We start from the raw sequence: 25,300 nt of genomic DNA, 5'->3' as shown, positions 1-25,300 counted from the left end.
AAATTAAAATTTTATAAATTATCATAATTTTTACAATTTTATTGTTTGAATTTATAAATTTTAATGTGCAAACTTGGTATAGTATTGGGAATATTCCCTTAGCAGCATAAAAGAATCCTTCATATATATGGTCTCGAATTGAGAACTTGAGCTAAAAAATGAATTTATATGAAAGAAAAAATTAGGTATCTTTGGTGCATATATCTTCATATATGACAATATTTTCTCTACTTCATATTCTTTTCATTTTAGCCAAAACTAAAAACAAAAGGCTATTTTGAGCCGCAAATTTGACCTCCACTGTCGTTCCCTTCTGACATCTATATATCCAAATTCATATACATTTCTCTGCTTTTCAATCTATACATACTTATGGAAGATCTTAGGGTGCGTTTTAAACTCGTTTGAAAATGATTTTATTTTTGTATGAAAATAGAAATGAAAACGTTTTCAATCTCAAACAAAAATTATTTTTAAAAATGCGTCTGGTAGTTTTATCAAGAGATTATTTTCAGTATAAAAAAATTCATTAATGTCTCTTTCTCCTTGAGAGATGAGAAAACAGAAACAAAAAATGAAAAGCGACTTTATTTCTCTCATATTTTACACTAAACTAAAAAATCATTGTCATTTCCGTATTTTATCTTTAATTGTGTCAAACGTCATTTCTCTCATATTTTCATTTTTTTTCTTAAAAAACGTAAAAAATAAAAATAAAAACAGTTCCAATCATAGCCTTATTGTCCAAGGCCAATACACGCCATCGTGATGCCCGTCCCCTCCAAGGGCACGCCATCCCAGCCGTACACCTGGCACTTAAGCTCGCATCAAACGGTTTCACCATCACCTTCATCAACACCGAGATTATCCACCACCAAATCACCACCTCACTCCCTCCCATCAACGATGGATAAAAAAACGACATCTTTTCTGGCGCATGCGAATCGGGACTCAACATACGACACCGGACGGTTGGCGACGGTTTCCCGTTGTCGTTTGATAGGATGGCGAACCATGAGAGGTACGTAGAGGAGGGTCATTTGCACGCCATGCCGGTGCTTATGGATGAGCTTGTTGGGGAAATAGTAAAAGAGGCTGATCCTCCCGTGTCTTGTTTGATAACTGATAGTTTCTTCGGATGGCCCTCCATGATAGCTTAGAAGTACGAACTTGTTTCAGTGTCGTTTTGGACAGAGCCGGCTCTGGTCTTCACTTTGTACTATCACATGGACCTCCTCAAATCAAATGGTCATTTTGCATCTCATCGCACGTGCCTTTATCTCTTTATACAAAAAAAAAAAAAAAAGTTTCTCTCTCTAATCTAATTTGATGATCACTGTATATTGAATTTTTAGAGGATGTTTAGTACATAAATTCAGAATTATTATCAATTTATGTGTATTTTTGGTAAGAAAAAATATTATAACAAGTCACGAACTATAATTTGAATGCTTCAAACACAATATTCTAGTAGGCCTAATTGATTAAACTATGAAAATTGTAGGGGTACCAACAACGTGCCCAACACAACACATTATCAAAAAATGGTCTCTCTCTCTCTCTTTATATTTTTTTTATTCGATTTTTTGATAAACGATGATCACTATTGAATTTTAATTTACTTGGCATGATTAGAGTAACAGAAGTGTGGCTCTAGAAAATATATGCAATCTCTTTGAGTTGTAATAATTGGTTAATATATTCTTTAGGTACATAACTGACTAAACTATGAACAATTTTAGGCGTACAATTAATACCTAACACCACATATTATTAGAAAATGGGTGTCAAGTCATACAAATGATATATTCTTTTTACTAGTTGTAAGTGTCAAAAACCGCTATTGCCCCAAGATTTTTCCTTGGATCTCATTTTGAGACTTAAATCTTCTATCAAACATGAGAATACTGCCAGCTCCCATCCCCATATTACGGCATGAATTGGGAAACATCGTTGTTGCTAAGTACCATACATTAATAGAAAATAAGTCTCACAGTATGAGGTCTGTAGATATAATCTACTTTCTATTAGTTGCAGAGCTTAGTATCGATACTAGCAGTGGCAGAGTCACTTGAAGATGAGCGGGGGCAGCTACCCCCATTCAAATTTGTTTGAAAAAAATATTACTTTTAAAAATTTTAAAATTTTACACTTAAGCCCCCACTAAAATAATATATGCTCCTACTAAAAAATATATATTTTTTTATATGCCCACACTAAGATAATTTGTTAAAAAAAGTTTAATATACGCTCTTATTAAAGTGAAAGGTTGACTCCGCTATTGAATACTAGTGATACCCCGAGCATTTTTCTTAATGCATATCAAACACTTCTTCGAGATTAACACATGAGGATGACCACCAATATAAATAGAATACCGCTCTTCTTGGAAAGTTTCTTTTATGTTGATTTTATTTTGTTTCTTTAACTACTAGACAATCGTGAGGACGTTATTGATTACATACCGGGTGTGAAGGCAATTGAACCAAAGGGTTTACCGTCATACCTTCAAGAAACCGATGTCTCTATCCTAATGCACCGACTAATAGACGAGGCATTCATGGATGTAAAAAGGGCTGATTACGTCATGATGCTGTGAGTAATGAAGAGCCTTATGTCCTACCAATTGAATTTGAAGAAGTCAAAGTTAGGGGCTTGGTCGTGATGTGGACCAATTAGATTGAGGTAAACTCACACTCATTAATAGGAGGATTCTTAACACATTGTGAATGGAATTCTACGAATCCGTTTAGTTGGAAGATTCGTTCTCTGTTTCGAATCATGGTTCATAATTTATTACAGTATTTTTTCTCATAAAAAACACACGTAAATCAAAAATAATTCTAATCTTATAGTTTTAATCCATGAACCAAACAGAACCCAGATTGAAAAGTGTTTTGGTATGGGGTTCTAATATTGTGCTTTCTTCAAACGATTGATCAGATTACTAATAAAAAATTATTAGTCGATGATTGGAAGATTGGGCTCAGCCTTAGTGATAGGAAGCCATTAACTAATGATGAGTGGAAAATCAGGTGGTGAATTGAAGATGGAGACCGTGAAGGTGAGTCAAACTTTGAAGAATGCCTTGACCGGTAATGGATCTTCCGAAAAGAATCTGTGTCAGTTCATTGCTAATGTGAAGGCAAAAATCAGTAAACCGATTTGGCAAAACAGTGACAAGTGGAAAAGAATACATCTTTAGACCACTATTTAGTAGTCATGTTTTTATTGTCTTTGTCGATATCCTTCTCTAGGGACTAGGGAGTAAGGTTCACTTAGTAGAATATGTTGTTTTCTTCATCTACTTGTCGCAACATGAACATAATGTCAGATAGATTTTTGTTAATTTTATTGTTAGATATTGCTGTTTACTTTAGTTACTGATACAAAATTTGTTGGGCTTGTGGCTTAAATTAAGCCCATAAGCATTGTTTTGTTTTTGGTTTGGGCCAAGGCCCATATCCTTCTCTATCAGCAAGCCTTACCGACATTTACCTAAGCATATATATTGATATATGCGTGTGGTTTAAGAGTGATTGCAGCCGCAAGAGTGATAGCAGCCGCATGGTATTCTCCTATTAATATATATTTTCTCTCTTTTATTTGGTGTAAGAATATTTGGTTATAGAATTATTCTTTGATAGTTAGAATTCTTACTTTTGAGTTGAGAGATTTTGGGTGTATTTAGAATTTGGATGGTAAGAAATTTTTTGATAGGTTTTTGTAATCTTCTTTGGTTATAGTGGAATTTTTTCGCTGTTCATACTCATGGACGTAGGCTAAAGGCCGAACCACGTTAAATCCTTGTATCTCTTAGATTTTTCTGTTATTCATATTTTCTCATGAATCTACTTAATTTGACATTTTGGCACAACAACTGGTATCAGAGCTTTGGTTTATTCGTCAAATTATTTTGAGATTTATGACATCCACGATGACGACAAAGTATGAAATTGTAAAATTCGATGGGAAGAATGATTTTAGTCCTTGGCGAGTCAAGATACGAGCCTTATTAGTTCTTAAGGCGCTAAAGGGCAAGGAGGCTTTGCTAGCAGCGTTGTCAGAAGATGCGAAAGAAGACCTCTTGGAAAGGGCACACAGTGTTATTCAATTGTCGTTGACAGACGAGGTGTTGCGCGAGGTTACTGACGAGACTACTGCTGTTGGGTTGTGGCTTAAGCTTGAAAGTCTGTATATGACTAAGTCTCTCACAAATCGGCTCTATTTGAAATAACGTTTGTCACTCTTCGCATGTTGGAAGGTACATATATTCAAAGTCATCTTGATGAATTTAAAATAATTATTCTGGATTTGAAAAATATTGATGTGAAAAATGATGATGAGGATCAGGCATTAATTTTGTTATGTTCTTTACCTCGTTCGTATGAGCACTTTGTTGATACTATGTTATATAGTAGAGACACTATTTCTTTGGAAGATGTTAAGGCGTCTTTGAATTCCAAAGAACTGGAGAAAAAGGAGTCTGAAAATTGGGATGAAAATCAATCAGGTGCATTGGTTGTTAGAGGTAGAGGAATTGAAAAATGTGAAAACAAAAATAGAGAAAAGTCTAAAAATAGAAAAGGCAGCTACAATTATTGTCGCCAATCAGGGCATTGGAAAGTTGATTGCCCAAAGCTCAAGGGAAACAATGAAACTGGTGAAGAAGCATCAGCTAATATTGTTGAGCATTTTGAAGATGATGACTATGTCCTATATGTGTCCGGTGATTGCGTAGGTAATTTCAATTTTTCTTCTTGGATTCTTGATTCTGGATGTTCTCAACATATGTGCCCTAATAGAGATTGGTTTATTGACTACCAGTCTATTGATGTGGGTGTTATCTTTATGGAGAATAATACGTCCTATAGAGTTGCTGGTGTTGGAACAATCAAAATTAAGATGTTTGATGGTACAGTAATGACTTTGACTGATGTTAGACATGTGCTAGATTTGAAGAAAAGTCTTGTTTCTTTGGGGACTCTCGACTCACAAGGTTATAGGTATTCTACTGAAGATGGAGTTTTGAGAATCAATAAGGGAGCTTTTGTGGCGATTAAGGGAGAGTTGCATAATGACATATTTTCTACAGGGTAGTACAGTTGTTGGTCCTACTCATATTTTAGGTTCATAGCATTTGTATTCAGGTCATGTGAGTGATGTGGGGATGTCAGTTTTGACATTTGTTGATGACTATGATGGTGTACAATTTGGTGAGAGTTTTGGGTTCTGCAAGAAGAAGATAGTGAGACACCGCACTATTTGGGATTTGCCACAACAGTTGTTAGTCACAAATAATATGAATTCAACTCTCTTGGGGAAAGCTTGCTATTTGCTTTCTAAGTTTGGTTTTCCAGCTTGCTATTTGGTTAGATCTCCATCAATTACATTTGGATTGAAGACTCCGTTTAAGGTATGGTTTGGTTGCTCTGTTAATTTTATTTTGAGATTTGGTTGTTCTGTTTGTGCTCATGTGAATGATGGTAAGCTTGAGCGTATGACAAAAACATTACAAGGTTTTGAGTTTGGGCTGAACGGCTATTGGTTGTGGTTTGTTGAGCCAAAGTCGCCAAGTTTTGTAGTTCGCAGAGTTGATGATTTTACCATCTTATTTGAAGAAAGGGAGTCAGTAGCTGCATATAAAGATGCAGGTGTTCGTGAGCAGATGGAGTTTGACAATTTAAGTTGTTTTGAATCACTTGTGACAAATGCGGTGATTAAATTGGTTGCCATTTAGAAATTCAGGCGTCGCTTAGATTTATTTGGTGTTGCAAATTGAAATTAACCCTATGGGGTTTTAAAGGAGATGGCGGGAGAGTTTCATTATTCGGGCTTAGCTTAGTTTTCGCCAAGGTAGAAATTGTTGGGCTTGTGGCTTAAATTAAGCCCATAAGCATTGTTTTGTTTTTGGTTTGGGCCAAGGCCCATATCCTTCCCTATCAGCAAGTCTTGCCGACATTTACCTAAGCATTTATATTGATATATGCGTGTGGTTTAGGAGTTGTAGCCGCAAGAGTGATTGTAGCCGCAAGAGTGATAGCAGCCGCATGGTATTCTCCCATTAATACATATTTTTTCTCTTTTATTTGGTGTAAGAATATTTGGTCATAAAATTATTCTTAGACAGTTAAAGTTTTTATTGTTAGGTTGAGAGATTTTTGAGTGTATTCAGGATTTAGGTAGTGAGTAATTTTTTAATAGGTTTTTGTAATCTCCTTTGATTATAGTAGAATTTCTTTGCTGTTTCTGTTCGTGGATGTAAACTAAAAACCGAATCATGTTAAATTTTTGTGTCTCTTGAATTTTTTTATTATTCATATTTTGTCTTGAATCTACTTAATTTGATGTTTTGACACAACAACAAAATTAGATATCCCATGTCCCATGATAGCATGCCTTTTGATAGGTTTATAATTTGTTTTTTGTTTTTTTTTTCTTTTTTGGATAATGATGCCTTTTGGTAGTTGATAGGCCACATAGGAGCGAGAGTGCTCCTACTCACCAGCAGGATTTCAGCTCATCTTTTAAATTTATGCTGCAAGAATCAGTTGCAATCATCCATAGCCTACACACACACACACACACAGACATATATATATATATATATATATATATAACTCAATATCATGATATTTACGATGCTTAAAAGTGTTAAATTTGATTACTCTGTGTTATTTATTACTATTATCTTTATCTTTATTAAGCATAGAATAGTCTTTAATTATTTACTAGTCTATATAACCTTATTTTCTGATGTATTATTTTCAATTAATAACTCTACCCTTCGTTTCTCTCAATTTTGTTCTTGGAATTCACATGGTCCGAGAGCTATGATCTTTATGGGTTTTGTTTGCTTTATACAGCCTCGTTTTCACCAAACTTCTTGTGCGGATATTCCCGTGTAGAATGATATGTGTGAAAAGATTCCAAAACAAATTACAGTTTTCTAATTAGCCAATAAGGGAAAAAGAAAAAGATGGAACATTGCCATTTTTTGTGATACTAAATGCTAATTAATGCCATTTTTTTTAAGAAGGGAGGTTGATCAATTGTGGAGTGCTAGGGTGGAAAAGAAAACGAATGCTAATAAGAGCATCTTCCATCCCTAAAAAAGGTTAAGAAAATTATTAATCAAGCATATATGCTGCATATTCGAGGAAGTTTAGGTAAAAAGTGTAAATGGCTTTATAACTTAAATTTTGAATGTTTTTGGGAAAAATAAATCCGAGTCCTATATCGTTATTAAATGGACAAAAGAAAAAAAAAATATATGAGGAAGAAAAAACTGAGAACAAAAAAGAATTATAAGTAAATAAACAAAGGCACGTATGCATTACAATTCCAGGTTTTTTTTTTTTTTTTTTTTTTTTTTTTTTTTTAAAAAAAGGCCGTGATTTTTAAAATCCGCTTTTTTTTTTTTTTTTTTTTTTTTTTTTTTTTTTTTTTTTTTTTGGAATTCCAGACCTTTTGTAATACAATATGTAATACGAAGTTGGCTAAAACAAAGTGTATATGGATGCGGTTTAAGAAGAAAACTTGGCAAGTTGAAGATGAAACAAATGAAAGGAAAAGAAATTAAATTGCAACGCGTTTTTTTTTTTTTTTAAATTAAAAAACTTGATACGTTTCTAAAAGCAACATAAGGGAAAAAATGGAAGTAGTGGTTACTATTTAAAACAAATAGCATTAAGGAGGTTTGTTTGAATTTAATTGGTGGAAATCAAAGAGAAAAGGCTAAGGGCCAGTTTGGGAGAGCTTTTCAAAAGCTGTTTTTAGCTTATTAGGTCTAAAAGTTACTTTTAAAATTGTTTAGATGATATGTCAGAAGTGTTTTGGAGTTTTAAAAAAGCTTCCAGTGAAAGTTAGAAAATGTGACTTCTAAAGAAAAACACTTTTAAATAGACTTTAAAACTTGTTTTGGAATTTAATTAAGGCATTAAAAACTTAATTCCAACACTTCTATTGTTTATTAAAAATTTTAAAAATCATTTTGACGACCCATTAAGCTCTTGGTTTCAAACAATGCTTACTGAAAAGCCACAACTTTTATTTCATTTCTTTTATTGGCTAAAAGTAAAAGTAAAAACCTTGCTAAACTGGTCTGAGAACCATAAATTATTAAACACAGAGCTTGTGAAGTAATTGCACAACAATAGAAGAGGAATACAATGAGCACATAAAATTTGAGAGCTAAGTTTGATGATACTTAGCAAGCTAAATATCTTATATGTTTATCAATGAATTTACATCACTGAATCCATATTTCACAACAAATTGTGCAATAACATTATTTTATGAATATTAGTGATTAAATATGCCATCATGTGACATACGAGAATGAAGACTTTTCTACTAACGCATGCCCTTAACTATTAAATTTCCAAAGCTTATGTTGTTGATTATGACTTATCCGATGGAGAAATTTTGTAATAACAAATCAACAATTTCTAACCACTATATGTTCTTTTTCATGAGTAGTCATACAGGAAACAGAAAAAGGATAAGGGAATAAAAGTCACAATCTTTTTAGTGAGGTAAATAATGTGTCTTTAGTGTTTAACATAATTCTATTACGAAAGTCATTAGCGTAACTTATTCCTTGGGTTAGAAATTTTATTATTCGTTTGCCCCATTTTTAAGTTTCAGTAATCTAAGGGTCAAAGATTCAACTGATTAGGAAACCAACATTAATGAGAAAACTCATGATCTTGATCGTTCAGTTCGGTCCCATGTTGTTTACTTGACAAACTCGATTGGTTGTTTTCGTTTCATGTAGACTTGTTAGTGTAGAAAATCTAGAATAATAGTACAAAAAACAGTACCAAAAAAGTGAAATGAGGGAATCTCTTTGCATCCCACATTAATTTTTTTTCTTTTCAATTGAGAAAATAATTTTGTGAATGTTATTTTATCTTCTAGATTGAAATTCCACAACTAATTAATGCTACTTTTTTAATAATTTTAAGATACGAAATGATCCAAAAAAGAAAAAAGACGCTTAGCAGTAACCCCTTTGGAATATTGGTTTCACTATAAACAAAGAAGAAGAAAAGAAAAAAACAAAAAAGCAAGCTAGCAGGTCAAGTTCAACCATTATTCTAAAGCACAGGATAAGGTTAACTGGTATTGATGGGGAAACATTAGAAAATTCATGTATTGTATCTTTCGTCCACAGAAAAAGTCGGAAAGACTTATCAACAATATTCGTTCCTCGTAATTAATATTATATTTGTCGTTATTACCTCATAAAACAAATAATAATAATAATAATAATAATAATAAAATACATATGCACGACGGTACTATCTCTGCTTCATATTCTTTTTCCCTTTTCCTTTTAACCAAACAAAAGACCATTTTGAGCCCCAAATTTGACCTCCATTATCGTTCTCACATCTATCCCAATTCATATATATATATATATATATATTTTTTTTTTTTTTTTCAATCTATACATACCTTAATCATCCCTTTAATCAATAGCGAATTAAGAGGACATTCTTGATATTCTCAATACATGTGATAAAGCATAGTACTTTGCAAATTTGTTTCTAACGGATAGTTTTATCCAACGGCTCTCTTTGTGATTTGGTATTGATCATTTGAGATCTTATTACTAACTATTGTAATTTATAAATTCATTAAAGAGTGAGAAAAAAATTCATCCTCAACCTCGGGTACACCAAAGAAAAAAGGGACAAGTGACAGAAAAAAAAGGAAAATAACAAAAAAACTGCATGAAGGATAAAATTATAAAATACTCAATATTTAATGTCCATAGTTTCTAAACTAATTATTCTCTCTCGCTATTTTTGTAAGGTTGGTATTAATGGGGAAATATCATAAAACTCATATATGGTCCTTTTATGCTATTGGGGTATTTTTTTCCAACGCCGTAGCGGGAGATATAATAATTTGTCAAAGTTTACGTTAGAATTTATAAACTCGAACGATAATTTGTAAAATTTTAAATTTTACGATAAATCATTCGAGTTTGTAAGTTCTAACGTAAATTATCATAAAATTCAAATTTTACAAATTATCGTAACTTTTACAACTTTATCGTTCGAGTTTGCAAGTTTTAACGTAAAATTTTACAAATTATATCGTATATCTCGATACGGTGCCGGGAATATTCTCTCAGGCAGCATAAAACAATCCTTCATATATATGTTGGTCTCTTTCATTTTCGTTCGTTCAAGTTGAAATTTTAAGTTAAAAAATAAATTTATGTGAGAGAAAAACTGTAAGAAAAAAAAGTTAGGTATCTTTCGAGAAAGAGTCAAAAGACTTGGATCAGCAATATTAGGTTCTTGCCTCCTTGGTAATATTATATTTGTCGTTATCCCCTGAGAAAAAAAAAACAAACTGAAAGTAATATTATTATTCAATATATATACATATATATATATATATATATATATATATGACGGTGTAGTCTCTGCTTCATATTTTCTTCATTAGCCAAAACTAAAAACAAAAGGCTATTTTGAGCCAAAAACATTATCGTTTTCTCACATCTATAAATCCGAATTCATATATATTTCTCTGCTTTTCAATCTATACATACTTATGGAAGACCCTTATTGTCCAAGGCCAATACACGCCATAGTGATGCCCGTCCCTCTCCAAGGGCACGTCATCCCAGCCGTAAACCTGGCACTCAAGCTTGCATCAAACGGCTTCACCATCACCTTCATCAACAACGAGATTATTCGCCACAAAATCACCACCTCACACCCTCCGGCCAACTTCGATGGATCAGAAAACGACATCTTTTGTGGCGCACGAGAATGCGGTCTCGACATACGACACCGGACGGTCGGCGACGGTTTCCCGTTGTCGTTTGACAGGTTGGCGAACGATGAGCGGTACTTAGAGGAGGGTCAGTTGCATGCTGTGCCGGTGCTTATGGATGAGCTTGTTGGGGATATAGTGAAAGAGGCTCGTGATCCTCCTGTGTCTTGTTTGATAGCCGACGGTTTCTTCACATGGCCTTCCATGATAGCTGAGAAGTACGACCTTGTTTTTGTGTCGTTTTGGACTGAGCCAGCTCTGGTCTTCACTTTGTACTATCACTTGGACCTCCTCAAAACCAACGGTCATTATGCATCTCATGGTACGTGTCTTCTATCTCTCTCTCTCTCTCTCTCTTATTTGGTTCTGGAATAAACGATGATCATATAATATAGCGCGGCTCTGCAAACTAATATACGGCCTCTTTGAATCGATATAACTTATTAAAAATCTTAATCTTAGGTTTAATATTGACTAAAATATGAATAATACATTAGAAAAATTCTTACGGGTTACCAACACAAATAGAATATAACTCCGTAGGTGGGACTCACTTTCTATTAGTAGATGGTTTAATAGTATTATTTTTAATATTAGGGACGCACTAATAATATGAACCCTGATTAAAGCAATATTTTTTTATGTTGATATTGTGCAATATTTTTTTTATGTTGATATTGTATATATGGTTCGTAATTTGAAGATAATCGTGAGGATACTATTGACTACATACCGGGTGTGAAGGCAATTGAGCCAAAGGATTTACCGTCGTACCTCCAAGAAACTGATGTCTCCACCGTAATGCACCGACTGATAGACGTGGCATTCAAGGATGTGAAAAGGGCCGATTTCGTTCTTTGTAACACAGTTGAAGAGCTTGAATCTAAGCCCATTTCGGCCTTACAAGAGAAGCAACCATTTTATGCAATTGGGCCACTTTTCCCGTCTGGGTTAACCAAGGGCGTCGTGCCCACCAGCTTGAGGCCCGAGTCCAACTGCACCCAATGGCTCAACACCAAGCCTCATGGCTCAGTCTTGTACGTTTCATTTGGTAGTTTTCTGACTTCTAGAAAGAGTGACATTGACGAAATAGCCCTTGGACTTGCCCTTAGTAAAGTGAATTTCATATGGGTTCTTCGTCATGATGTTGTGAGTTATGAAGAGCCTTATGTCCTGCCAATTGAATTTGAAGAAGTCAAAGATAGGGGTTTGACCGTGACGTGGACCAATCAGGCCGAGGTAATCTCACACCCGTCAATAGGAGGATTCTTAACACATTGCGGATGGAATTCTACATTGGAAAGTATTTGGTGTGGTGTTCCAATGTTGTGTTTTCCTTTAACGACTGATCAGATCACTAATAAGAAATTAATAGTCGATGATTGGAAGATCGGGCTCAACCTTAGTGATGGGAAACCATTGACTAGGTTTGACGTTGCGGCGAAGATCAATCGTTTGATGAGTGGAAAATCAAGTGCCGAATTGAAGACGGAGACAATGAAGGTGAGGCAGATTTTGAGGAATGCATTGGCCAGTAATGGATCTTCCGAAAAAAATTTGTGTCAGTTCATTGCCAATGTGAAGGCAAAAATCAGTAAATGAATTCAACAAAATAATGGCAAGGAAAAAAGTATATCTTTGTTTCCTTCATTGGCTTTACAATGATTAAAATTTTGAATCTATTTGTTTCATATATGGTATGTGCACAATATTATAAATAATAAGAAATAGGTTAATATGAAAAGCTTAAGAAAGTATATAGGCCAACTTTTAGTTATAGAAATTAATAGGCCATAACTTGTCAAGTTATGATTCATAACCATATAAGTTATGGACAAACTTGTCGAATTATGGTTTATAGCCAGACAAGTTATGGACAAAAACCGGGAATAACTTGTCAAGTTATGGTTCATAACCAGACAAGTTATGGACGAAAACAGTAATTTGGCATATTTATTAACTTATGTAAACTATTGGAGTATTAATTTTAATTCATCTCAAGACTTGGCATATTCCCCTCTTTCTCCCTATTATAATTTATTGCAACTATTACTCAGGTGGTTTTTTTTTGTTTTTTTCTTCAAAACTGGGTGAGGGCATTCAAAATATACTTTATATGGAATTACCTTGGTTTTTTTTTGTTTTTTTCTTCAAAACTGGGTGAGGGCATTCAAAATCTACTTTATGGAATTACTGCTATATGTACTTTATATTCTGGAACCTAAAGCTGAGACAATTACCATCTTTAATAATAATTACTGATCACTACTGTTTCAAAGGTGACATAATATCGTATCACAAGTGTTAATCTACTAAATTATACTTTAGTGATAAATGGTTACCCGTGATGACCGGTGATACGTGTCGTAAATGCAAAATAATATGTTAAATTACAGGTTTTATTTCGTCATATTACACTTCGAAGACTATTATTAATTTTCATCGGTGACTCTGTTTTAAATTTTCAAGCCGTTTCCAAACTTTGTAGGTAAATTACCTTGACTGGCAGAAACAATTTCAGAAAAAAATATTTTTAATATTTTTGCTTGATTTATTATTATTATTATTATTGCACTAGCCTCTAAGGGTAGCATAGTTGTTTACTTATTTACTAGTTTATATAAACCTTATTTTTCGACGTATTGTTTTCAAGTAATTCAATTAAAAAACTCTATCCTCCGTTTCTCTCAATTTTGTTTTTAGAAGTTAGAACTCACATGATATGAGAGCTATGATCTTTATGAGTTCTGTTCGCTTTAAAAGAAACTATTCATCAAACTTCTTATATAGATACATAGAACCGTGATGTGAAAATATTCCAAAATAACGCGAGAAGGAGAAGATATAAATACACTTTCACGATCTTAAAGTTTGAACATAGCAAAAACTAAGGTTATATCTCTAAATTAGCCAAAAAGGGGAAAAGAAAAAGATAAAACATTGCCAATTGTAGTTTGATTTTATAAAACGTCATCTTTTTGAGATATTTTTTTTTTTCCTTTTGAATTTTGTGATGCTAGTTAGCTACGTTACAATATTTGGCCAATAGAAGATGGACCCTACCTGTAGGTTCTATACTGCAAGACTTATATTCTATTAGTAGGTGGAGCACCACTTTAGACCATCTCCAATGTAAATATTAATGTCAATTGTATATTTAATATTACAAAAAATGATATGATATGTTATTTTTATTTTTACTCCAATGCATAGTGCTATTTGAAAAATACTAAATCCACTTTTTTTTTTTTATAATTATTAAGCTTTGAAAATTGTAAAAGTATACATTTCTTTTTAAAAGAATTAGAAAATACAAAAGTTGTAATGATTACATGAAAAAAAAATATTTTAACCAATAACAATTAAATGCTAAATTTTTCATATGCTAAATTTGGTGAGAAATTTGTCACAGACTGTAGCATATGATAAATTTATCACAACAAATAACATTGTATTAGTGTTTTATACTTAGCACATCAATTATAAAATTGTATTGTCGATGCTCTTATAGTATTGTAATAAACGATTTAACATGTAACAAAGAGATGAGTATTTGTAGAATTATAAAACCAACTCAACATATGGTCTTATAGTATTGTGCTAAACGATTTAACTTGTAAGAAAGAGATGAGAAAGAGATGAGTATATGTAGAAGTATAAAACCAACTCAGCATATAACAAATTTATCACAATAAAGAAAGTATTTTTATGTTGAATTTATAATTGGCATATAAGTTATTGCATTAGAGATGCTTTAAAATTACGCCATAATCAATACATTGTCGTTTTATCGTAATGTTCGTTATCTTCTTTTTCTCGTGGAGAAAACTTTTGTATTTTTGAAAGTAGAATAATTGCATTCTGTTTGGATAAATGGAGCAAGTCCCAAATTTTCTTTTGGGCAAGTCATTGTCGTATTATAAATAAATTCGTCATCCACCCTAGTTGACTGTTGAACCAAAAGAAACGCTGTTTTTATTTTTTTATTTTTATTTTTTTAAATAAAAGAGCTGTTCTCTTGTTATTTATTAGTTCAGCTTTATCAGGATTCCTACAATGAGTATGGTGGATTACCACCAGATTACTTCAACGGCAAGCACTGGCCGACAGGTAATCAATCTAAATTAATGAATGGTGATAACTAATGGTTCCGATCACATCTTGTAAATTATCCGTGATTGTGTAAAATCGCATTGTTGAACTCCAAACAATTCGCTTTTTACATAATAAATCCCGACTTTCAACTTTAATAAATTGCACTCTATGAGTAGTAATTTTTCAATAATTAAAGAATGTTATCAAGTTGATTGTTTAAAGCACGACATTTGCACATGAAATTAAGGCAAATACCATTATTTTTTATTCTCATAGGGTTAAAATCTCACTATTCACATAAGATAAATCTCGCTAAATAAATAAATGAGACTCAACGCAGTGAGATCGACTCACCATTTTATGAGTATATGAGGTTTATACTCATTAGGAAAAATGTCATTTTTCTTTGTGCGTTGGTAGTACTCTAACTTCAGTATACTCTAACTTCAGTATATCTAACCATTATAATTAATTAATTAAAGGGCGTTCATATTAGAAAATTCATGTTCGGTGTCTTTCGTCCTTATAGAAAGAGACTTTGGAAATATTAAAGATGTCGTATACGGTATCTTTCGTCCCCATAAAAAACGTCATAGGTAATATTTGTCGTTATCTACACACGATAACACTAACTCTACGTCATAGTACGACCTTGTTTTTGTGTCGTTTTGGACTGAGCCAGCTCTAGTCTTCACTTTGTACTATCACTTGGACCTCCTCAAATCAAATGGTCATTTTGCATTGCATGGTGCGTCTCTTTATCTCTTTAAGCCAAAAGTTTCTCCTTTTTTTTTTTGAGAAAAAAAAAAACTTATACGGGTTAAGAGGAAAAGATAGAGTGGCTCTACAAAATGATATGTGGGTCTCTCAATTTTTTAATAATAATTGAATAAAATATGAATAATATTGAGGTTGTTCAACATCACGTATACAAATAGAAAGAGGGTCATACTAGCTAAACTATTTTTGAGGAATAATTTTGACTAAAATATGGATAATATTAAGGTACCGGTGGTGTTCAACGCCACATACTAATAGAAAGTGTATTTTACAGTTATAAAGTGCTCACTTTCTAGTGTCTTGAGCATTTTTTCTAAAATATTGACTCTCATTTTAAGACACAAATAAAACATGAGAAGATAAGAATACTTTCTTCTATCCCGACAATATTACTGCATATCAAAGGTTTGCTCAAGATTAACATATGAGGATGACACTAAAAAATAACAATGCTCTTCTTGGAAAGTTTGTTTAGTGTTGATTCGCATGATTCTTATTTTCTAGATAATCGTCACGACATAATTGATTACATACCAGGTGTGAAGGCAATTGAGTCAAAAGATTTACCGTCGTACCTTCAAGAAACTGATGTCTCCACCATAATGCATAGACTAATAGATGAGGCATTCAAGGATGTAGAAAAGGCTGATTTCATTCTTTGCAACACAATTGAAGAGCTTGAATTGGAGGCCATCTTGGCCTTACAAGAGAAGCAACCGTTTTATGCAATTGGGCCACTTCCATCTGGGTTCACCAAGGGCATTGTGCCCACCAGCTTAAGGCCGGAGTCCAATTGCACCCAATGGCTCAACACCAAAGGCCCATTTAGTTCGCTGATTTGAGTTTTTAATTCGAGTTTAGATGTGATTTTATGTGAGAACTTTTTATTGTAGCAAAAAAGTTATATGTGACTGTTTCTGAGAGCTTTTTACTGTAGCAAAACTCTAATTCTAAACTCTAATCGGTGAAATGAATGGGACCCAAGCCTTGTGGTTCAGTCTTGTGTGTTTCATTTGGTAGTTTTCTGACTTCTAGAAAGAGGGACATTGACGAAATAGCCCATGGACTTGCCCTTAGTAAAGTGAATTTCATATGGGTTCTTCGTCATGATGCTGTGAGTTATGAAGAATCTTATGTCCTACCAATTGGATTTGAAGAAGAAGTCGAGGACAGGGGCTTAGTTGTAAAGTGGACCAATCAGTTTGAGGTAATCTCACACTCATCAATAGGAGGATTCTTAACACATTATGGTGAGGCAGAATTTGAAGAGTGCCTTATGTCACGGACCTATTCTTCTTACAAGGTAACCGTGCGGCGTTAGCACTCTCAAGCTATGCTAACAAGCCTAACTTCACGCAAACGCAAGGCCAATGAAGTGAAAGTAGAGAAATTAGAGTAGGAACACACGAGAAAGGGAGAAAGTGAAAAGAGCTTCACTAAGTATGGTAAACCTTTATAATACTTTACACTCCAATATTTTTGGTTCTCCCACTCCCAAGCTATGCTAACAAGCCTAACTTCACGCAAACGCAAGGCCAATGAAGTGAAAGTAGAGAAATGAGAGTAGGAACACACGATAAAGGGAGAAAGTGAAAAGAGCTTCACTAAGTATGGTAAACCTTTACAATACTTTACACTCCAATATTTTTGGTTCTCCCCCCCACAAATGAAGGGACTACCCCTATTTATAGGCCAAGGGGACCCTCCCATGAACATTCTAGAATGTTATGGAATTCCTCCCATCCTAGAACTTTCTAGAGAATGCTTACAAAGTATGGGCATTCTATAAGTTTCTAGAGTCTTCTACAATGGACTCCTCTGTGGAACCATTCACAAGGTTCTAGAGAACTCTAAGGTTCTCCCTAAGACTAGACTCCTCTGGAATGTTCTAGAACAATCCATATGTAGATAATTGTAGAGTGTTCTAGATAATTTCATAGTCTATACTTCTCTAGGATTATCTAGAATATTCCATATGGTAGACAATTGTAGAACATTCTAGAGAATCCTAGGGTCTTCTTGCAAACCTCTAACACTTAAAATGGGGCAAGAATTTACGGATTGTGACATTCTCCCCCACCTAAGCTCGCGATGCCCTCATCGCGTCTTCTTCGTGGAATTGCCGAATATGGTCTTGAAATTGCCAAATGGCATCCTCATATTCCCAACTTGCTTCACTCTCTGACAAGTTCTTCCATTTGATTAAGTATTCTCGATAGCTTGGCATACCTCACCTTCGAATGCGACGATATGCAAGTATACTCTCGACTTCCTTGTCGAAAGATGTCACGACGGCGGTTGGTGCTCGTTTGGACTTCCCTCGACTGGGGTCTTCCATGTCTTCGTGATATGGCTTCAGGAGACTAATATGAAAGACTGGATGGATCTTGAGTTTGGAAGGCAATTGGAGTTTATAAGAGACATTCCCAACAGGTTTCAGAACTGGAAAGGGACCTTCATACCTTCTAATCAGGCCCTTGCGAACTCTTCTGAAGGTTTTGAATTGTTGGGGAATGAGCTTTACCATGACAAGATCGCCTTCTTTGAATTCTAAGTGCCTTCGCTTCTTGTTTGCCCATTTCTTCATTCTCCTGACGCCTTTCTTGAACTGTAAGGCTGAAAGCACCTTTGTTCCTTGCTTGGTGGCCCTGGCCGTCAGTATCACGCAAGCCTTGTCGCCATCCATGATGCACATACTGTTGGCAAATGGCATTGGGATTGCCTTGACTTGATCAAGGAACTCTAATCCCAAGATAAGCCTAAAGTCGTCCATTGGAACCACCGAGAAATCCATATGGCCAGACCATGTGCCAACGCTGGTCTTGATCCCTCGGGCTATGCCATGAATGGGCCGTGCTGCTGAGTTAACCGCCTTGATGGATCCTCATCCACCTGTTGCCTTGAGACCTAGCCGGCTTGCTTCATTAATGTAAACAAAGTTGTGAGACGCACCTGTGTCGAGCATGGCTTTTGTTGCCTTCCCATTGATGGTCACGTCCACATAGAGCAACCCCTTGGCTTCGGTCTTTGGGGCGGACTGGATAACGTTAAGCAGTTGCATGGACCCAATGTGTGCACTCTCGTCACCTCTAGCGGTGCCTTTCTCCTCTTGATGTTTTGCTAGGAGCAAGTTAAGGGCTTGTCGTTGTGGGCAGTCTCGCATCCAATGGTCTTCATCACAGATGAAACATTTGTTGGGCGGCTGCCTTCCTGAGCCACGGTATTCCCTCTGTTTACCTTTATCCTTGGCTTTCCATGAGGGTGAGTCCTTGTTCTTGGACGTGTTGGGCTCTTGGTTGCCCTTCTTGTGTTGGCCTCTGTCTCCCTCACCTTTGGTTTGACCCCCGTTCTTTTCCTTTGGCTTGTTGGTGGACTCTTTTTGGCTATTGTAGTCGATAAGGCTCTCGGCTACGGCTATGGCAGTGGCAAGGTCTTGTACCCTACGACGCCTTAGCTCTGTCTTGGCCCATGGTTGAAGTCCATCTATGAAATTGAAGAGTGAGTCCTTGTCGGACAGATCGGGGATCTCAAGCACTAGGTTGGTGAAGTCCTTGATGTAGTTGCGAATGCTCCCCGACTGTGTCAGCCTTCGCAAGTGGGCTCTTGCCTCGGCCTCGGCCTTCTCCTTTCGGCATTCTCAGGGTAGAATTGTTGTTTGAGCTCCTTTTTAAAGTCATCAAAAGTAGAGATGGTGCACATACCTCTCTCGATGTCTCCACGCCTTCTCCTCCACCATAGCATGGCGGTGTCGGTGAGATACAGAGCTGCGGTTTGGATCTTGGAGGTTTCCTCCATGATGCCGACAACTCCTAAGTACTGTTCTAGCCCCCACAAGAAGTTGTCCACTTCCTTCGCGTTGCGTGATCCTAAGAAGGTTTTTGGCTTCGGCACCTCGACTTTCCTAGCCTCAACCACAGTGCTTGGCCCAGCTGCCAAGGCGTGTTTGCAAAGTGCAACGTCACCCTGTAATGCCTCAAGCTGGGCTAAAGTGCTATTGATCTCTTACCGGAGTACATCACGCACCTTGGAAAGCTCCCCCATGAGCTGGTCGCGCATCTCCCCCATCTCTGCTCGCATGGTCTCCTCTAGCTAGACCATTACAGCCTTCACTGCAGTGTGGATCTCGGCATCCTCCGCCTCAAGGCCTTCTACCAGCTGGTAAAGGTCGTCCACCTGGGCACCTACGCCAGCCACGCCTTCCTCCACGTGGGTCATGCGTGACTCTAAGCTAGAAATGAGATCCTTGGACCTACCCCGTGGTCTTGCGGCAGTAGGGTCGACCGTCTCCTCGTGACCTCGTTGTTCCTGCGTGACCTCCACATGAGCCAATAGTTTGATTCTTGGCATTCTTCCCCATGTCCAGGTTGTGGCTCTGATACCAATTGTTACAGACCTATTCTTCTTACGAGGTAACCGTGCGGCGTTAGCACTCCCGAGCTATGCTAACAAGCCTAACTTCATGCAAACGCAAGGCCAATGAAGTGAAAGTAGAGAAATGAGAGTAGGAACACACGAGAAAGGGAGAAAGTGAAAAGAGCTTCACTAAGTATGGTAAACCTTTACAATACTTTACACTCCAATATTTTTGGTTCTCCCCCCCACAAATGAAGGGACTACCCTTATTTATAGGCCAAGGGGACCTTCCTATGAACATTCTAGAATGTTATGAAATTCTTCCCATCCTAGAACTTTCTAGAGAATGCTTACAAAGTGTGGGCATTCTATAAGTTTTTAGAGTCTTCTACAATGGACTCCTCTGCGGAACCATTCACAAGGTTCTAGAGAACTCTAAGGTTCTCCCTAAGACTAGACTCATCTGGAATGTTCTAGAACAATCCATATGTAGATAATTGTAGAGTGTTCTAGAGAATTTCATATTCTATACTTCTCTAGGATTATCTAGAATATTCCATATAGTAGACAATTGTAGAACATTCTAGAGAATCCTAAGGTCTTCTTGCAAACCTCTAACACTTAAAATGGGGTAAGAATTTGCGGATTGTGACACTTAGCTAGCAATGGATCTTCCGAAAAGAATTTGTCTCAGTTCATTGCTAATGTGAAGGCAAAAATCAGTAAATGAATTCGACAAAATAATGACAAGCAAAAAAAAAAAAGTACATCTTTGTTTTGTTTAGTATTTTTGTTTCGAAAGGCTTTACAATGATTAAAACTTTAGAATGTATTTGTGTCATATATGGTATATACCCAATATTATAATTTATTGCAACTAGTCTAAGGTGTATTTGTTTTTTTTTTTTTTTTTTTTTTTTTTTTTTTTTTTTTTTTTTCAAAACTGGGTGAGGGCATTCAAAATCTATGCATGTTTGGATTGAGGGTTCAAACCACTCTAGTTTTGGTTTAAACTATATTTTTCCCTCATAAAAAATTTAAATTTAAGGTTTTGCTATAGTGCTATTTTTAACAAAATTTAAGGCATCGTTCATTTCACCGATTCGAATTTTCAGTTTTAGGTTTCTACAGTAAAAATCTTTCAGAAAATGTCACATCTATATTTTTCTGCTACAGTGAAAAACTCTCAGAAAATGTCACATCTCAACTCAAATTAAAAACTCGAATCCGCAAAATGAACGAGACTATATGTTTCAAACCACCTGAAGTAGAACCCTCAAAATAAACCAGTACTAAATTTCACTGTTAGCTAGGGGGAGGGATATGGAATTACAGCTATGTGTACTTTATATTCTTGCACCTATAGCTAAGACAATATTTACCATCTTCAATAATGATATTTACTAATCACTAGTGTTGAAAAGGTGATATAATATCGTATCATAAGTGTTAATCTATTAGATCATAATTAGTGATTGATTATTGGTGACGACCAGTGATACGTGTTGCAAAAGCAAAATATTAATGCAACACAGAATATTATGTTAAATTATCGGTTTTATTCCATCCGATTACACTTCGAGGACTAATACTAATTATCATCGATGACTATGTTTTAAATTTTCCGGTTGCAAATTTTTAGTTACAATATTTTGTGCGATAACAAAAAATTATCCCAACCTCGGGTACACCAAAGGAAAGAAGGGGATAATCGACCAAAAAAAAAAAAAAACTGCAGGATATATAAAGTTATAAAATACTCAATATTTATTAATATCTATAGTTTCTCAGCTTATTGTCCCTCGCGATTTCTTATAAAGGTTGATATTGGTAGGAAATAATAGAGATTCATATATATGGTATCTTTCGTCCACAGAAAGAGTCAGAAATACTTGGATCAGTAATATTAGTTCCTTGGTAATATTATATTTGTAGTTACCTATCTACTGTAAAAGGGAAAAAAAAAATTGAACTTAGTAATAGTTGTTGTTCACACACACACGCACACACACACCACATATATATATATATATATATATATATATATGTATGTATATAAAAGTCACAAGTACTATCTCTACCTCCTATTCTTTTATTTTGAGGCCCAAATTGATCGTCCATTAGTTTCTCAAAAAAATTGATCGTCCATTAGTTTCTCAAAAAAATTGATCGTCCAATATCTTTCCCACATTTCTATCCCAATTCACATTTCTTTGCTCTTGTTTTGAGATATAGGCCTCGTTCACTTTACAGATTCGAGTTTTTAATTTGAGTTGAGATGTGACATTTTTTGAGAACTTTACACTGTAACAGAAAAAGTTACATATAACATTTTCTAAAAACTTTTTACTGTAAAAACTTAAAACTGAAAACTCGAATCGGTAAAATGAACGAGGCCATAAATTTCCTATCAAATATGAGAAGATGGGAATACTCTCTCCCATCCCCAGAATACTACAACATTCAGACTTTTGCTCGTGAGGATGACCACCAATAAATAACAATGCTCTTCTTGGAAGGATTTTTTATTTTCTATTTTTTTAGGTGTTGATTCTATATATGATTCTTATTTACTAGATAATCGCAAAGACACTATTGGTTACATACCAGGTGTGAAGACAATTGAGCCAGGGGACTTAACTTCGTACCTTCAAGAAACTGATGTCTCCACCGTAGTGCACGGACTAATATTTGAGGGGTTTAAGGATGTTAAAAGAGCTGATTTCATTCTTTATAACACAGTTGAAGATAGGGGTGTAAATTGGCCGGGTTCGGCCAAGGTACCCCGCAGGTTTGGGCCGAACCGAGATTGTTGGGCTTAAAGAAAATTGAGCCGTGATACCCCGTAGAGCCTCAAAAGTCGAGATGCAACAACAATTAGGGTTCAGCTCAGCTCGGCTCGGGTAGTTGGCTTGCTTGTCATATGTGCTAGGCTGTGTCAACTCCAACATGAAAAGAGAACAAAGCGGCTAACTTCTGCAAATCAATATAAACAAGACAATTTATAAGAGTCTTCAAACTTTTGACTTTTGAGGAAGAGAGACACAAGATAAATGAATGGAGTTTTGAGAGGAGGATAACGGGTCTGCTCATGTAAGGAGAAAAATTGATTGAGAAATAAGAGAGAGAATAATAGGGATTTTGATCTTTTGGGGAAGGAGATGGGAGACAAAAGGGGTGGCGGCGGCAATGGTAGAGTATATTCATAGGGCTTACAACTTTTCTATTAATTAATGCTTTTTATTTTTTATTTTCAAAAACAACTTTTCTATTGATTAATGCTTTTTGTTTTTTTTTCCTTTTGAAAATGTCCACTGCACATTAAATGTTATAATATTCATTTATACACGCTAGAAAATTGAAAAAGTTAAAGATATAATATTCATTTATATACGCATAGAAAACTGAAAAAGTTGAAAGCATTTTGCATTTACTTTTACCGGATTCGGGGATATCGGGTAATGTAATCACACCACCGCAAGCCGAGCCGAGAAACTCAGCTTTTATTAATTTGAACCCGATTTAATTTTTATTGTCAAAAAACTCACGAAATTCGGATGAATTCGGATTGGGTCGGCCGGGTTTCTCGGGTTGTCGGGGATTATGTACACCCCTAGTTGAAGAGCTTGAATCTGAGTCCATCTTGGCGTTACAAGAGAAGCACCCATTTTACGCAATTGGGCCACTTTTTCCATCTGGGTTCACCAAGAGCATTGTGCAAACTAGCTTGAGGCCCGAGTCCAACTGCACCCAATGGCTCGACACCAAGCCTTATAGTCTTGTATGTTTCATTTAGGGGTGTAAATCGGCCGGGTAGGGTAGGGTTGAGCTGAAAAATTGAGCCTACCCGACCAGTGCGGGTTGAGAAAATTTTAGGCCGTGACACTCTCTTAAGTCTACAAACCCGCAACCTTTCGGGTGACATCGGGTAGGGTCGGGTTACTCGGGTTGGTGAAAACCAATTTTAATCTATGACTTCATCAATTTTAATTAATTTTTAGTCAATTAATCTGTGCTTGTTATAGAAGAAATCATTATCAAACAGAACATGTCTTTCCTTCAAGAGGGGTCTAAATGCAAGGTGAACAATTAAAACACTCACTTTGAAGTCAAACACTTCCAATATAAATAAAGAATGTCCTAATTCAACAACTATGGCATACAAGCATTTTTTACACAAACCGTGAATCCAAAACATAAATAAATTAACACTTTAAAAGCATAAAGTCCATAAACTTATGAAAGTAAGAATTTGAAGTGTTGGACATTGTTTTACCTACTTTGAACATGTTCGGCCGGGTAGGGTTACCTCGGGTTCATGTAACTCCACCCCGCGCCCCTACCCGCGCAGTGCGGGTTAGGCATAATTAAAACTGAAAATTAAATAAAAAATTAGAAACCCGTGATTTTTGAGTTGGGTCGGTTCGGCTCGGCCGGGTTCGTCGGGTTCGGGGTGATTTCTTACAGCTCTAGTTTCATTTGGTAGTTTTATGACATCTAGAAAGAGTAACATTGACGAAATAGCCCTTGGACTTGCCCTTAGCAAAGTGAATTTCATATGGGTTCTTGGTCACGATGCTGTGAATTATGAAGAGCCTTATGTCCTAGCAATTGGATTTGAAGAAGAAGTCAAGGATAAGGGTTTGATAGTGACGTGGACCAATCAGATTGAAGTAATCTCACATCCATCTATTGGTGGGTTCTTAACACATTGTGGATGGAATTCAATATCACAAAGTATTTGGTGTGGTGTTCCTATATTGTGTTTTCCTCTAACGACTAATCAAATCACTAAAAAAATTGCTAGTTGATGATTAGAAAATCAAGTGAAGAATTGAGGATAGAGATAATAATAGTGAGATATTGATATTCTAAATCTAAATCTAAATCTCAATTTTGCTGGCGGGGTGTGGAATTACCGCTGCAATACTCTAGTGTTTTTTTTTTATTTTTTTATTTTTTATTTTTTATATATTTTTTTGAACGATGCAATACTATAGTTCTTGCAACCACAAGTAATACTAAAGTTGGATAGCTGAGACAATTACTATCCTGAGAAAGAGATAATTATAAGTACGCATTCTTACTTGTTACCAAATAAAAAAAACTCAGGTGATGATTTTGGAAACAATAATTTTAAACTCTCTTTTCCCTTCTTTTCTTTTTGCGGTTATAGTAATAAGATCTCACTATAAATGTCTTGATCTTATTAGAATATAACGCTAATTAAAGAGGCCGGCTTATATATCTTAACTCTATAAGAACTTAATAT

The 25,300-nt window shown here is 35.4% G+C and overlaps 2 protein-coding genes and 1 pseudogene across 2 annotated transcripts; all 3 read left to right on the top strand.

Annotated features, from left to right (window-relative positions):
* Positions 1-372: 372 nt before the first annotated feature.
* On the top strand, positions 373-2,599 carry LOC112093795 (annotated as a pseudogene).
* A 7,887-nt stretch (positions 2,600-10,486) lies between these two features.
* On the top strand, positions 10,487-12,456 carry LOC21407097 (UDP-glycosyltransferase 86A1). Its single transcript, XM_024172974.1, has 2 exons — positions 10,487-11,122; positions 11,504-12,456. Exons 1-2 carry the CDS (start codon positions 10,576-10,578, stop codon positions 12,400-12,402), a joined length of 1,446 nt encoding a protein of 481 aa, XP_024028742.1. The 5' UTR covers positions 10,487-10,575; the 3' UTR covers positions 12,403-12,456.
* A 2,400-nt stretch (positions 12,457-14,856) lies between these two features.
* On the top strand, positions 14,857-24,839 carry LOC112093794 (UDP-glycosyltransferase 86A1-like). The gene is made up of 5 exons (XM_024172991.1): positions 14,857-14,910; positions 15,541-15,643; positions 16,180-16,486; positions 16,654-16,882; positions 24,696-24,839. Exons 1-5 carry the CDS (start codon positions 14,857-14,859, stop codon positions 24,837-24,839), a joined length of 837 nt encoding a protein of 278 aa, XP_024028759.1.
* Positions 24,840-25,300: the final 461 nt, after the last annotated feature.

Source organism: Morus notabilis, unplaced genomic scaffold (assembly GCF_000414095.1).
Source record: "Morus notabilis unplaced genomic scaffold, ASM41409v2 Scaffold342, whole genome shotgun sequence".
NCBI classification, from domain to species: domain Eukaryota; kingdom Viridiplantae; phylum Streptophyta; class Magnoliopsida; order Rosales; family Moraceae; genus Morus; species Morus notabilis.
This window is presented reverse-complemented; position numbering and strand designations above follow the sequence as displayed.

Coding starts and splice junctions, on each gene's coding strand:
- LOC21407097 (XM_024172974.1), top strand. CDS start 10,576: ATGGAAGACCCTTATTGTCCAAGGCCAATACACGCCATAGTGATGCCC. Junction 11,123..11,503: donor CGGTCATTATGCATCTCATG/GTACGTGTCTTC, acceptor CGTAATTTGAAG/ATAATCGTGAGGATACTATT.
- LOC112093794 (XM_024172991.1), top strand. CDS start 14,857: ATGAGTATGGTGGATTACCACCAGATTACTTCAACGGCAAGCACTGGC. Junction 14,911..15,540: donor CGGCAAGCACTGGCCGACAG/GTAATCAATCTA, acceptor TCTACGTCATAG/TACGACCTTGTTTTTGTGTC. Junction 16,883..24,695: donor AGTGGACCAATCAGTTTGAG/GTAATCTCACAC, acceptor TGGACCAATCAG/ATTGAAGTAATCTCACATCC.